General features: G+C 47.9%; 1 protein-coding gene across 4 annotated transcripts in view; it reads left to right on the top strand.

Moving 5' to 3' along the window:
* Positions 1-13,927, top strand: part of NIN (ninein) — a 105,002-nt gene that overhangs the window by 9,171 nt on the left and 81,904 nt on the right. For all 4 annotated transcript variants that reach the window (XM_066630150.1, XM_066630158.1, XM_066630136.1 and 1 more), the window contains one exon: positions 8,837-9,037. In XM_066630150.1, the coding sequence (XP_066486247.1) occupies positions 8,858-9,037 (180 nt within the window). In that variant the 5' untranslated portion in view covers positions 8,837-8,857. The remainder of the gene's footprint in view (positions 1-8,836; positions 9,038-13,927) is intronic.

The raw sequence follows: 13,927 nt of genomic DNA on the forward strand, positions 1-13,927 counted from the left end.
CATCTGACATAGCCCATTTCTAAAATCTGGAGGTTGCACATACACATCATGGTTTGTAACCTGTAATGGATTTTTCCTCCAGAAACTTGTCCAATCCCCTTTTAAAGGCATCCAGGCCAGATGCCGTCACCACATCCTGTGGCAAGGAGTTCCACAGACCAACCACATGCTGAGTAAAGAAATATTTTCTTTTGTGTGTCCTAACCGTCCCAACACTCAATTTTAGTGGATGTTCCCTGGTTCTAGTGTTCTGTGAGAGTGTAAAGAGCATCTCTCTAACCACTTTATCCTTCCCAGGCATAATTTTGTATGTCTCAATCATGTCCCCCATCAGGTGCCTACTTTCTAGGCTGAAGAGGCCCAAACACCCTAGCCTTTCCTCATAAGGAAGGTGTCTCAGCCCCGTAATCATCTTAGTTGCTCTCTTTTGCACCTTTTCCAGTTCCACTATATCCTTTTTGAGATCTGGCGGCAAGAACTGGACACAATACTCCAGGTGTGGCCTTACCATCGATTTGTACAACGGCATTATAATATTAGCCGTTTTGTTCTCAGTACCTTTCTAATGATCCCAAGCATAGAATTGACCTTCTTCACTGCCGCCGCACATTGGGTCGACACTTTCATCGACCTGTACACCATCACCCCAAGATCTCTCTCCTGATCTGTCACAGACAGCTCAGAACCCATCAGCCTATATGTGAAGTTTTGATTTTTTGCCCCAATGTGCATGACTTTACACTTACTTATACTGAAACGCACCTGCCATTTTGCTGCCCATTCTGCCAGTCTGGAGAGATCCTTCTGGAGCGCCTCACAATCACTTCTGGTCTTCACCACTCGGAAAAGTTTGGTGTCGTCTGCAAACTTTGCCACCTCACTGTTCATCTCAATGTCACCTCCCTGCACCTGGCATTCTATTTATGCTCACACACCCCAGTGAAGACATCAGATTGCAATTGGGTTTAACTTGTGCTACTTTATTAAACACAGTGACCAATTTTTAATGCATGAAACCTACTGAACATACCTTCCCTCCCTCTCCAGTCTGGGGTAGGCAAAAATCTGCCACCCACAGCCAATTCAGATGACAAAAAAATTCCTATCCAACCTTCATAATGAGTGACCAGCTAATCTCATACTGTACATACCCATCATGGCTTGTAACCTGTGATGGAATTTTCCTTCAGACATCTGTCCAATCCTGTTTTAAAGGCATCTAGGTTAGATGCCATCATCCTGTGGCAAGGAGTTCCACAGACTAATTACATGCTGGGTAAAGAAATGCTTTCTTTTGTTTGTTCTAACTCTCTATTTTAGTGGATGTCCCCTGGTTCTGGTGCTATGTAAGAAGGAAAAGAGCATCCCTCTGCACTGGTAGTTGGACATCCAGTGCAATCCAGACATTCCAGCCAAGCTCTCGGCTGCTGGCCCACCTTGAGGGGAAAGGAAAAGGCTCTCATTCAATTCTGACTTTCGTATGGGGGGTTTCTCCCCCTCTCTGGAACCTAAATAGTAGCTGAGGACAGCCTGAAACGTCTGCCACCCACACCTGACGTACCTCAGAGACTGTGACAATAACTCTGGGTGGTTTTGCATGCTCTTCTTCAACTTTGGGTTTATTACCACTAAGCATGAAACATGTTCCCTCCTTCTCCAGATGTGTCAGGCCAGAATTCACAGGTTATGACAGAATTTGAGAAGTTGAAACTGCACCAGGTAGCATTTAATTAGGTTCGTCATCATAGTGACTGAGAAAGCTGCCCCTGTTGAATTATTGCTTATTTGAATCCACCCACCCACCAGCCCAGTGTCAAGCTGAAAAGCCAAGGCATTGGGGCTGCAAGCAGTATCTTAAACACCACCAAATAATGGGAAAGAAGGAAGCACAACTCATGTTTTCATGCTTGAAAATTTGTGGCTTCAGGCAGTAAAAGAGGAGATAGTGAGATGTGCCAGGGCATTGTGTTAAAGTCCTACCTCTGCCATGGTGCGACCTCAGGGAAGTCAGGGTGTCTGTCTTCTAAAATAGGTCCAGTGGCCTACCTCAATAGGTTGATGTCAGATTGCTAAGCCTCTTGTGGAGCAGGGTTTAAAGTGCTTTGACTTCTCCATGGTAGGCAGCAATAATCATTAGTGTGACTTGAGGGGCAGGTATCTTGGAAGAAGGCCAGAATTTTGTGTTATGTTCTGCAACCAAAATGCATGAATAAACAGGTAGTTCCGCAAAAGACTCCTTGAAGAGCCTGCAAGTTGCCAGGAGATGACCAGACTCTTCTCTGTCTGTAGGACATTTGGCTGAGTCCCAAGGAGCAGGTTAGTCTAACTTCACAGAGCATCCTCCTTGCATGAGCCCTGCTTCCTGACCAGCAGACTTTGAATCAATTCTTCCTGAGGACCTTGTGGTTCAGCTCTCTCCCTTCTGCAGCTTGAGTGCCTAAAAATTCTTACTCAATTATCACATTTGCGCGCTCTGTTTCTTCAAGGAGCTCTGCAGTGTGCATGTCGGTTTCTTTCTCTTTCCACCACATTATATCCCAGCAACAGCCCTCTTAGGTAGGTTATGCTGAAAGGTGGTACCTGGATCTAGTTTGCATCCGAGTGCGCAGCCCTGGTCCAAGTTGGATCCTCATTTAATTTGCACCAACAAAGGCTGTGGTTGAGCCAATCCCAAGGTACGCCTCATGCCCAGACCTGAACTCTGTGTCGTATCGGATTGAAAACACCATACCAACCTTTCTGCCAATCACTGGTATGGTAGAAGTGGGATCCCATTGTTTCTAGTAGCTGTTGAGCCTTCTGATGCCAGGAAGGAAGGATATCAATGTAAGAAAATCAAACAAGTACAATAGAATGAGCTGCCTCAGTCACATTTGAATTGAGCCACAGAGAAATGCAGAGGATGTGGAAAGCACCTGGACAAGCATCTGTTTAGGCATGATTTTCTCTGCCCCCATTGAAGTGGGAGGAAGGACCAGGGAGCAGGCTGCCTAACACTCCCCCAGGCAGGGATCTAGATCAGTGAAAGTACTTAGCCCCAGTTTCCGCACTTGTTTCTGCAGAGTGCTAGGGTTTGGCTAGTCAGGACATCACTGGGGGCAGGGCTAGCAGGCACACCTATCTCCCCCCCCCCCTTGTACTCAAGCATAATGCCTGAACTTGCCTATCCGTTCCAGTGGAAGTGAGCACTGAAAGTAGATTCTTCAAACGTCAGGTGTTCGTTTTGACGTCTTCTGCTATTGGAGGTGCAGCTGAGGGAAACCACGTCACCAGACTCTGGAGCATGTTTCCTTCAGGTTACTGGTCCCAGTGCTCGAATGGGTTGACAGTCACCCATTGTGGGGTAAGGTAGAAATTTTAGTGACTACCCACTATCAAAGCTGCAGGATTTGGGGGGTGTGATGGGTGCCCTTGGAAGGTGCTCAATTTCCAGGAAAACGAATGTTGGCAGGATCCGATTCACAATATGGTGGCAGATTCCCAGCTGGAATACAATATTCTGTCGTTGCTGTAGTTGAATGCCTTGTGGGCTCTGAAACAGCTAGTTGCTTCTTGCAAAATGGTTGTGCCTGCATGCTGGGTCAAGCCAGAGGCTGCTATGCTCAGGCCCTACCCTGGGGTGCTTGAACTTCAACAGGGTTCCTGAGATCAGTCTCTGGGGGTTTGAGATGGAGCCAGAAGTGCAGCAGGCAGAAGGTTGTGTTCTGTTGACCAGATCGGCTTCTCTTATGTAGACCAGACCCAGCCAATTCAGAAGCATCATTATGGACTTGAAGATCAACCTTTCTGGGACACCTCCCTTTCTATGCATCATTTGGCTTCAGCAGCCCATGTGCCTCTGCTGAATGAAGTGGGCATCTTCTGGGAGCAGACCCTTTCTGCTACTGGTGCCAGTTTTATGGAATGCCCCCTCCAAAGACGCCCTCTAGGCTCCAACACTGTGTTCCTCTTAAGCAGCCAAGTTTAAATCTGGCTCTTTCAGGAAAACTGGACTGAAGTGATAGCAGTTTTGCATGGGTGAGCCTCTGCTGTCTATGAAGATGCCATTCTTTTCATCTCTGCAATTGTGTTGGTTTTATTTAAGTGTTGGTGTGAGGTTGTTTTGACGTTCCCATTTGTTAACTGATTTGAGAATTTGAATGAGATAACGTAGGATATAATTTTTTGCATAGCAATGTCACCATCAGTGTGCCCTACTAAGGAGCAGCAAAGTCAGATCCCTGACCTGAGTAGCTGATGGCCCAAAATTCAACATGGGGAGACAAGGGGGGGGGGGAAGGAAGGTGGAAGCAGAAATGGTCAGAGGGTCTGTTCTATTCAGTTGCATGTCCTGAGGCAGCAGAGGATGGGGGCTGGGGAGTTTTGGTGGCTTTTGTGAAAGGTGAGAGGAAAGGAAGAGGCAGACAGCACCACAGAGGTGTTCTGGGAGGTGGTTCAGGACGAAAAGGGCCGCCAGGGCATCCTGCCTGCCAGTCACAGAGGCTGATATTGCACAGCTCTGGAGTGTGTCTGTGTTCTGCGTCCTGTGTGTATGGTGTCTAGTGCAGCACCTAACTCCCAACTGTGGCTGCTGCTGTGCAGATGCCATGAGGTCTTCAGTGCCTGTGTGCCCAAAAGACTGCCCGTTGCAGGTTCTGAAAGGCAGGCAGAAGCAGAGCCCTTCTAGCAATCCCTTCGCTTAAAAACAGGTTTCAAGAAAAAATGTAGCTCACTTTAAGAACAAACCAGCAACGTGAAGCAAGCCCCTTCCTCCTCTCTCCCCCCTTTAAAAAAATATAGCAAGAGGTTTCTGCTGCTGGTGAAAGTGCTCCTATCTCATTCTACCTGTTTGCGGATAACCAGAGATTATCTGGGATTTAAAAGGGATAAAGCAAAATCGCATGTTTGGAGAAGGAGCACACAATGTGGAGCAAGAGTTATCTCTCTTCCCCTCCCCACCAATAATGGTGTGACATTATGTGTTCTTTCCATGGAGCATTCCTGCGTGCACGGCTTGAAGAAGGAACTCTAGAGCCGGGCGTCACGGCTGTGGACTGATTTGTTCTCAGTGGGGTTTGTTTTTGTGCAGTGGTATAAGTCGGGGGTAGTGGGACATCTCTGGCCGCCCCCATCACCCCTCCTGAAACGACGCCCATTGAGCACTGCTGCTTCCCATCTCTGGCACGCGCCTCTTGTGAAGACATAGAATGGCAAAGGCACGTCTCACAGTCTCACATAATAATACTTGGCATTAATAAACTGCCTTTTGAGTGTGCCAAGGGCCTCGCATGTCTCGCGTTGATGTTCTCCTGAAAACAACCCTATCGAGTAAGTGGTGTCATCCCCAGAGTGTGCCCAGTGAGTTTGGAACTTGGCAAGTCCTGACTGGGTCTTTGAGCTGGATGTCCGGTACTTGTCTGGTTTGTGTAGGCTCTGTTTGCCCCTCCTCGTGCAATAGAAGTGGCATTGTCTTGCACAGCTTGGCTAGCTGCTTCTCCAGCGAGTGAAGACTCACTCTCCCCCCTCCCCCATCTCAGCAGTGTCAGCTGCAGCCTGTCCTCACTGCCGCTGTCTTCCGCTGGGCTCAGGGGATGACTGCAGCCACCACAGACCGCCTTCCTGTGAGCCCAGTGGGAGAGGAGGATAGGCAGGTAGATGGGTGGTGGTGGAGGCAGCTTGCTGCCTCCCTCAAGCCCTGTCTCCCTAAAGGGGGTGGTGGTGATGGTGTGGAGGAGGAGAAGAAGAAGCTGCTGTCCTTTCAGCCCAGTGGAGGGGTGGGTGAGCAGGTGGGAGCTGCAGGTGCTGCTGCTTTGATTCCCTGCCAGGGGTGGGCCCTGTTGGAGAGAGCAGTAGAGGGAATGGCAGCAGCAACAGAAGGGCCTTGGGCATTGGGGGCTCCCTCCATCCTCGGCATTCCCGCAGGGGCTGTTCTGGGGCCAAGGGAGGCTGTAGAAGGTCTACCCAAAGGTGCTGATTCTGGGGTCGTATTTAGTGCTGTATGCAAGGCCATTTGGAGGAGTTTGGAAGAAGAGATGCTGAAGTGGGTTTATTTCATTGTTTTATTACCTAGAAATAATTTATGTTTTAGCTGCCTGACTTCCAACTTGAAACTCGAGGTAGTCTCCCTGGGATCCCCCAGATGGTTTCTTGTCCAGAGACTGACCAGATCTAGTCCTGCTTAGCTTCGGCAAGGAGGCTCCATCTGGTGTCCTCAAATGATGCCTTGGGCATCCCATCCTGTCAGTATCCCTTGTCCTTCAAGAAATCCACATGTCAGATTCAGCCTGCTATGAGGTCCTGATTGTGGGATTGTCCCTAGAAAAGGTACAGGGATGACCTGCCCTGACATAATCTTTCCACCACTTAGGTGCTTGTGTTAAAGACTTGGCATTAATCACCAGTTGTAACATCCAAGTCTCATTTCATTCTCTACATCTAAAAATCCTCTGCTCTAGCCACTGATGTCAGCTCAATGCTGTGAGTTCTTACAGGGTTGTTTTTCTTCTCGACTGCCATTGACAAACCATGACCACAAATTCCTAGGGAATCACGGGGGCTCAGGGGAACGTGGTTTCTTCCTTCCTGATCTCAGCCGCTTGTTGTTGGTGACGCTAAGTCAAGCGGCTCTTGATGAGTGGCTGGTGCTACAGTGCAAGCGCAAAGGTTGTTTTCAACATCAAGGTGCTGGGATTAGGTTGCATCAATTCCCAAATGCACCATGTGCGTGCTGAGCAGAAGGATAGGGGTACATCTGCATCCCCATAATATAAGGGACTGAACCTGTGTCCAGGGCTTGCCCTTTCCACTGTCCTCATGTGCAGGTTGTTGCAACCTGATGCTCTAGTAAGAACATCCTCTGAATCAGGCCATAGGACACCCTCTGAATCAGGCCATCAGGCCATAGGACCATCTAGTCCAGCTTCCTATATCTCACAGTTCCCTCCCTTGCATCTGGCATTCTGACAGAGCCCATTTCTAAAATCAGGAGGTTGCAAACATTCCCCAAACATCCCAAAGGCTGCAATCCTATCCACACATCCGAGAGTAAGTCCCATTGACTATCAAAAGCATATACATAGTAGTCTTTTAAAAGTACAGTTCTGTAACATTTCCCCAAATGCAGTCACATACCATGGCAGCATCCAGTCTAATGTATTAAAAATAACACAGTGAAATGAATGGAGATCCACCTGAAATTGTCTTGTGACCTACCTAGTGGATCCCAAGCCGCAATTTGAGAAACACACTGCACTGCATGTTCCTGGCAATCTTTACATGCCTGTGCGGTGCATTATTTATCATGCATCCCTCAGATCACTGCATCTTTTGTTGAATTTGGGGTAGCAGAATGTGCCTCCTGGAAAGCCCATGGCTGTAGGTAGCAAGGCCTGAATCTCTTAAAGGGATACCAGGCCTTCACTGCCCTTTATCAAAGGGTAGCCAGCATGGCCTTTGGCCTCATTCCTCAGACTCCAAGTTATTTCAGCATCATTATTTTAAAAGGTAGTGTATAGACATGCACAAAGGAAGTGTGTAGTGGGGGAGACTGTGCAGAAGGAAAGAGGAATAAAGGAGAAGAGGGTAAGATAAATGCTTCTGTCCCTGCCAGTCTGTTTTTCAGGACCCCGGAGTTTGCTTTGATCCAGAAGCTACCAGGGCTTTATTTCTTCACAGAAGCATTTTACATTTTGTGTCGGCAGTTAAGATAAATTTTGTTAGAGCTGAACTGTGTGATAAATTGACCTCTTTGAGAGAGGAGGGCAGCTTTTCTGCAATTTAGATAAGCCTGTTGAGAGAGACGGGCAGGCTTGGCTGCGAGGCAATTAAGCCTGGAACTGCCATTGTGTGTTGCAACATGGCAGTGGAAAAGGTCTTGCTAATGGTTTTACTTTGAACGTCTGTTGGCAAATATTTAAAAATACAGACCAGTTTCTGCTGTGCATCTGCAGTCAATGAGGATGATTGTGGAGAGGACATCTGGGTCCAGGAAGAGTCTGCATTTCCTGATGTTGTCAAATGATGCAGAAATGGGGTGTTGACCAAATAAGGATGTTGTGGTTTTTTTAAAGAACTACCTTTTAACTGCCTAGTGAGTTAAGATTTTGCAATCTGTAAATAAACTAACAAAAACTGAATTTAAAAAAAATTATGTTTGCCTTTTTAGCTTTGTAGTTTAATGAGTACTGTGAACCACCCTCCCCCCCTTTGTTGGGGGAAGGGGAGAGTATTGTAAATAATAAATAAGTACAGAGTGCATGCTCCATGCTTTTGAGAAAGTGGGCCCTGGTCCACAGAAGTTTCTGCTGGTCTTAAGGTGCCACAGGAGATGACGTGCCGTAATTTGCTATCAGCCAAAGCAGGAACCCACAATTTGAAGCTGGGTTGCATACCACAGTTTGCTCAAACTGTAGTTTGCTGCTGCGTTAGGACTGACTTAACAAGGTTTGGGATGCTCCTATGCCCGCAGAGGCCACTGTTTGGGTAAGCATCTGTTCCTAGGAAGCCGCGCCTGGAGCTCAGCAACATGGACAATTGGTGATAGGTGTTGTCATTGCATCATGACACAGTTGGAAGGACTCCATGCACCAGCACGGACCCCTTAACAGGGGACTTTATTTATTAGCATTTGGGGATTTTTCTGGGAATGCTGGAGAAGTGGGGAAACGTATGGGTCGCTTGGAGCACAAATCCTGGCGTGGAACCTAACTCTGAATTGGTACACACCTTGGTTTGCTATATCTGGGCCAACGCTCTGTTGCTTTTGCTACAATGGATGAACGTGTTCATTTCCCCTGGAATTCACCTTGGAGCCTACAGATTCCTCATTCATGATGTTCTCCTCTTTCCTTCTCCACAGTTGAGCGCAGCGGGCGATGGGATGGATGGAGCTGAGCAGGATCAATACGAGGCTCGTCTTAAGGAGCTCTTTGACAGTTTTGACATCACGGGCACTGGCTCCCTGGGGCAGGAGGAACTGACCGACCTCTGCCACATCTTGCACCTGGAGGAAGTGGCTCCAGGAGCCCTTGAGCAGACTCTCCTGCAGGACAACCTCCGGGTAAGGCAGCCTTCAGAGTGATGCATTGTGGTGAACGTATGTCCTGCCCTGCTGTGAGCCAGAGAGAGATCCTGTGTGGTGATTTTCAGGGTAGCACCAAAACAGACCTCAATCCTGAGATCTTCTCCCCTCCCTGAGATCACGGCAAGACCACATGCACAGTCATGCCTTGCTTTGCGGGGGGGGGGGCTTCCGCTGCCACCAGAACATCTTGCCTGACTTTCAAGTCCCACTCAAGTCGTGCTCTGTCTGGCTCTGGTGTTCATCTGCACTGGATCTTGATCAGGAACTGGCTGTCTCCCCCCAACTGAGTAGCATTTTTACTACCTTTGGATGGAAGGCAACTGAAAAACAATTTCGTTTAATGTATGGTTTAGGGCAAATCGCACGATTAAGTGCCCCAAAATATCATAAGAGAATGTCTACAAAAATAGCTGCCACTAACTATACAACTCCAAGCCTCTTGGACCCCTTATGAATATAATGCCCCCCCCCAACCCTTTTGCATTCACCTAAAGAAACCAGCCTCTGCATGGGCTGCTCAGTGGAATTGCTGGAGTAATGAAGGAGAAAAAGGAATTTTATGAAATGGAGCAACACTCTCCCCCCCTTCCCAGGATAGGAAAAGGAGGGAAATGTTGGAAGCCTGTTGGAAATCTCTTCTCTTGAAGGGCATGTGGGCTTGCATTGTGTGGAGAGAGAGAACCAGCGGAAAATAATGAGCAGTCTGAGCTGGGCCGCACTGCCTTTCTGATGCTAATGAGGACCTGGGTTCTCAGAAGTCTTCCTTCTGCATCTGGGTCTCTAGGACTTCTCTGCAGAGCATCAAACAAACTCACCAGCCAGAAGTTCAATTAGCCTCCAGCTATCCTGGGGAAGGCAAGCTCCACTCCCTGTGTACCTGCTGTCCTATTACTGCTGCAGTCAAGTCTTTTTTCTTGACTTCGTCTGGCGAAACTGGCACACGTTACTTCTGACCACAGAATCCATACAGCCCTGGAAGGGAAGGGGAGAGGGGAGGGCAGTGGCTGCATTCACCTATATGGATGCCAAAGTCATTCCCTTGCTTCTCATATAGCACTAGAGCTGTTACGCGCTGGTGTATCCAAAGTCACTCGTACTGCTCGCCTTTGCATTACAGGCAAAGTGGGATTTGCTGTCCGCAGGTGGGATTATATAAGGTAAGGTTTGCCCATTTTGTGACAAGGGCCTGAGCTTCTTCGGGGCACTTGGCGCAGCACCAGGTGCATTGCAGTTGTCCCCTCAACTACAAACAGAAGAAAAGAGGTGCTGCGTGACAGGGTGAAGTGCTGGGCGGCAGCATGCTACAAATGACTCTGCATTATGGTTTCTTTGTCAACAAACTTTGTAAATCCAAGGTCATTCATTAATCAGTTGGATAAATAGATGAAACCCCTTTTGAACAACTAGCAAAAGCGTCTGATTAATTTGGCAACCAATTTTTGAAAGAAAGATTGCATTATTTTTATTACAAGTACTTATAAAACTCCCGTCCCTCTCTTCCTCCTTCTCTCTCACACCAAAGGAAACTCTTCCATGGGTCCTGGTGCAGCATGGAAAGGAGCTCCCATCATCTGCAAAGTCCACCTGCTTTAGCCTTCTGATTCCTGCTTGGTGCACTTGCAGATTTAATAGAGTAAAACTCTGTGTGGTTGATGAAGAATTCTTTCCTTCTTAAAACTGCCCTCATTTCATGAGGCTGTCAAAGTTTAGTGTATGTATGTGTGTCACTCTCATGAAGTCCGGTCTTCCATTTCTTGGGTTGCCTCTGGTGGTACCTTCTTTGGGGGAGGGGGCTTCCTTCACTGTTCTACCCTCCCTGCTTTCCTCTAGTTCAACTGTTCATTGCCTCTTTGCCCTCAGTTCAGCCCCTTGGAATTGCTGAGACTTGTTGTTCTCAGGTCTTGTCAATGCACTAGTTAACTTCATTTAGCCCTTTCCCAAGGACTCTCCTTCCTCAGTCCACTACCAGCTCTCCCAAATCAAAAATCAAAACCAAGGGAGGCTACAGACCCAAGGAATCGGTTTGATGGACCTGTCACGTACATCCATCATATCTCTGTTGGAACTGGAACTCTCTGGAATAAAGGGAGCAAAGTCATAAGACTTTCAAAACAGTTTTAGCTCTCTGTAGGTTCTGGAACACCAGTTGAGCCAACTTCAAAAATAATGTAACTTAACGGAAGATTTTCAAGCTTCTGCTGCCTGTGTTGGTTTTATGCCACTACTGTAGCCTCTGAAATGTTACTCCAACATGGCCTGCAGCAGGGACGTGTGGTGGGTGGGGAGGCAGGTGAGGCAGAGCCTCCCCACTGGAGTCTCCCCACTGCGGGTGGGTTGTAAGTGCTTGCACACCTCACACGTGGTGGCACTTTTCAAAGGACTCCGGTGGGGAGGCTCTGCCTCACCTGCCTCTCCACCCATTGTACTTCCCTGCTCTGCAACTAGTAGGCCTGGGCCAAATCTGGCTTGCAGATAGTTGGCATCTTCTGGCCCAGGTGCAGAGGATCAGGAGAATGGGTTGTTTGGGTTGATCTTTGAGGCTTGGGAGTAAAAGGAACCTTGTTTAAGCCTGATGCTCCTCAAAGGATGCGTTTGGCATCCCATTCAGATCTACATTCTTGTGTAGATTGTTGCTGTGTGATGATCCTGCAGCAGGGGTCACCTTGCACACAGGAAAGTGCAAGTAGGACCGACACCTAATGACCGGCAAGGCGGTTCCATGGAGGAATTTGGCAGTACGCAAAGTGTCCTTCAGCAGTTAAATGCAGACACATTTCATTCTAACATGCATGCCCTGCTTTTCCATTCTAAAAAGGATGTGCAAAGCCCCAAACGCACAGTGTTATCAGAACTAGTCAGAGAAAGACGTTGGTGTCAAATGCTTCAATAAACGCTCAAGATTATTTCCCCTGAGTGTCTAGTAATACTCTTATAACAACGGTATCCAGTTAATAGATGCAAACCAGATCCATCAATGTCCTCTTAATACATTCATTAACAGGGGAGCAAACGAACAATTAACCGTTAACCTGGAAGAGCCAGGGCAGGCGCACGAAAGGCTCCCTCCTGCCGCCTTAGTACTGCTGCCTGCCAAACCAGAACTGGCTGAGCTGGTACTGGTGCCCCAGAGGCACCTCCCAGTGGAACTCTGCAGCTCAACTCCACTGCTCCCTGAATGCAGAAAGGAAGAGGCAGTGTCTCGCCCACCGCCCTCTGCACCTCCACACTTCCTGTTCCATTCAGCTCCCCCCTTCTTCAAGGATGCAGAGGAGCAACGCGACTGTGTTTGCAGCCCCCGCCTTGCTTCGCTCCAGTGCTGCCTTCCCCTTTTCCCTATTCCTTTTCTTTAAACTCGCTGCTCCTAATCTTCCTTTTGAGCTCCGGTCACGGTAAAATTGCTTCTTGTGATACAAACCGTGGCCATCTGTTCCGGCTGCAGCTGCTGTTTGAAGGCCAGAGGGGTTTTTTTGTTTGGTTTTTTTTTTTAAGCCCCAAGGAGCAATATTCACTTTCTCTCCTTTCCTGAGATGAAGGGGGGAAAGAACAAACCAAATCTTCCTTCCCCATCCTCCTTCCTTTCTCTTCATAGACACAGATTGTGGCAACACAGCCCAGTTGCATAACAAAGGGTGAGTTGGCGGAAAAGTGGGGGGGGCGCAACCTTCTGCAAAGGAGTTTCCCTCCTTTGGAGGACAAGGAGTGCTTTGTTGAAGGACAGTCTTCTCAGATCTGCCCTTCCCCATTGGTTGACCAGACTAAATATTACCAAGAAGTTCGATTTCCCTCCCAGTGCAGAAGGGCCATTACTTATGGGTCTCTTGCTGGATTGCTGGTTCCAATCCCTAGCTAAATCAGTCCCTTCCTGGTGACTAGATTCTCCAGTAAAGGAAAAAGCACCTGCAATTATGTGTTTTTGACAGGAATCTTGTCCTATTTTTGAGTCAAACATAGCAAAGCAGCTTAGGAAAAAAAACACCCAATCAAAACAATTTTGCAATCCTGAAAGCATAATACAGGCCAACCAGCAATGACAGAGAGAATAAAATCAACACAGTAAACTTGGTTCTGTGACATATTAAAGACTCTCAGAAACAAGAAAGGCTTTTGCCTCCATTGAGAAATGGAAAGGAAAGAACCAGGAGACATCCACTAAAATTGAGTGTTGGAAGAGTTAGAACAGACAAAAGAAAATACTCGTATTTCTTTACTCAGCATGTGGTTGGTCTGTGGAACTCCTTGCCACAGGATGTGGTGACGGCTTCTGGCCTGGACGCCTTTAAAAGGGGATTGGACAAGTTTCTGGAGGAAAAATCCATTACGGGTTACAAGCCATGATGTGTATGCGCAACCTCCTGATTTTCGAAATGGGTTATGTCAGAATGCCAGATGCAGGGGAGGGCACCAGGATGCAGGTCTCTTGTTGTCTGGTGTGCTCCCTGGGGCATTTGGCGGGCCGCTGTGAGATACAGGAAGCTGGACTAGATGGGCCTATGGCCTGATCCAGTGGGGCTGTTCTTATGTTAAAGTGGAAACCTCTCAGTCTTCCTGCTAAGTCAGGCTTGTCCCTCTAGGTCAGACTGGCAGCAGCTGTCCAAGGTTTCTGAGAGGGAAGGGTCTTTCATAGCCCTTCCTGGAGATGGTGCTAGGGACTAAACCCGAGACTGTCTGTGCAAAGTCGAGGCCCCTGAGGAGTAGGAACAGGTGATCCTTAGGATAACCTGGTCCTTCCTTGTGTGCAGAAGGACCTGGGTTCAAACCATGGCACTAGTCTGATTTGGCATAAGGCAGCTTCCTATGTGTCGCTGATCAGACTTATGAAAAGTTGTCAGCACTTTGGGTGTAATTTTTGTTTGATTTGTGTTTGGT

The sequence above is a fragment of the Tiliqua scincoides genome, chromosome 1, assembly GCF_035046505.1.
Source record: "Tiliqua scincoides isolate rTilSci1 chromosome 1, rTilSci1.hap2, whole genome shotgun sequence".
NCBI lineage: Eukaryota > Metazoa > Chordata > Lepidosauria > Squamata > Scincidae > Tiliqua > Tiliqua scincoides.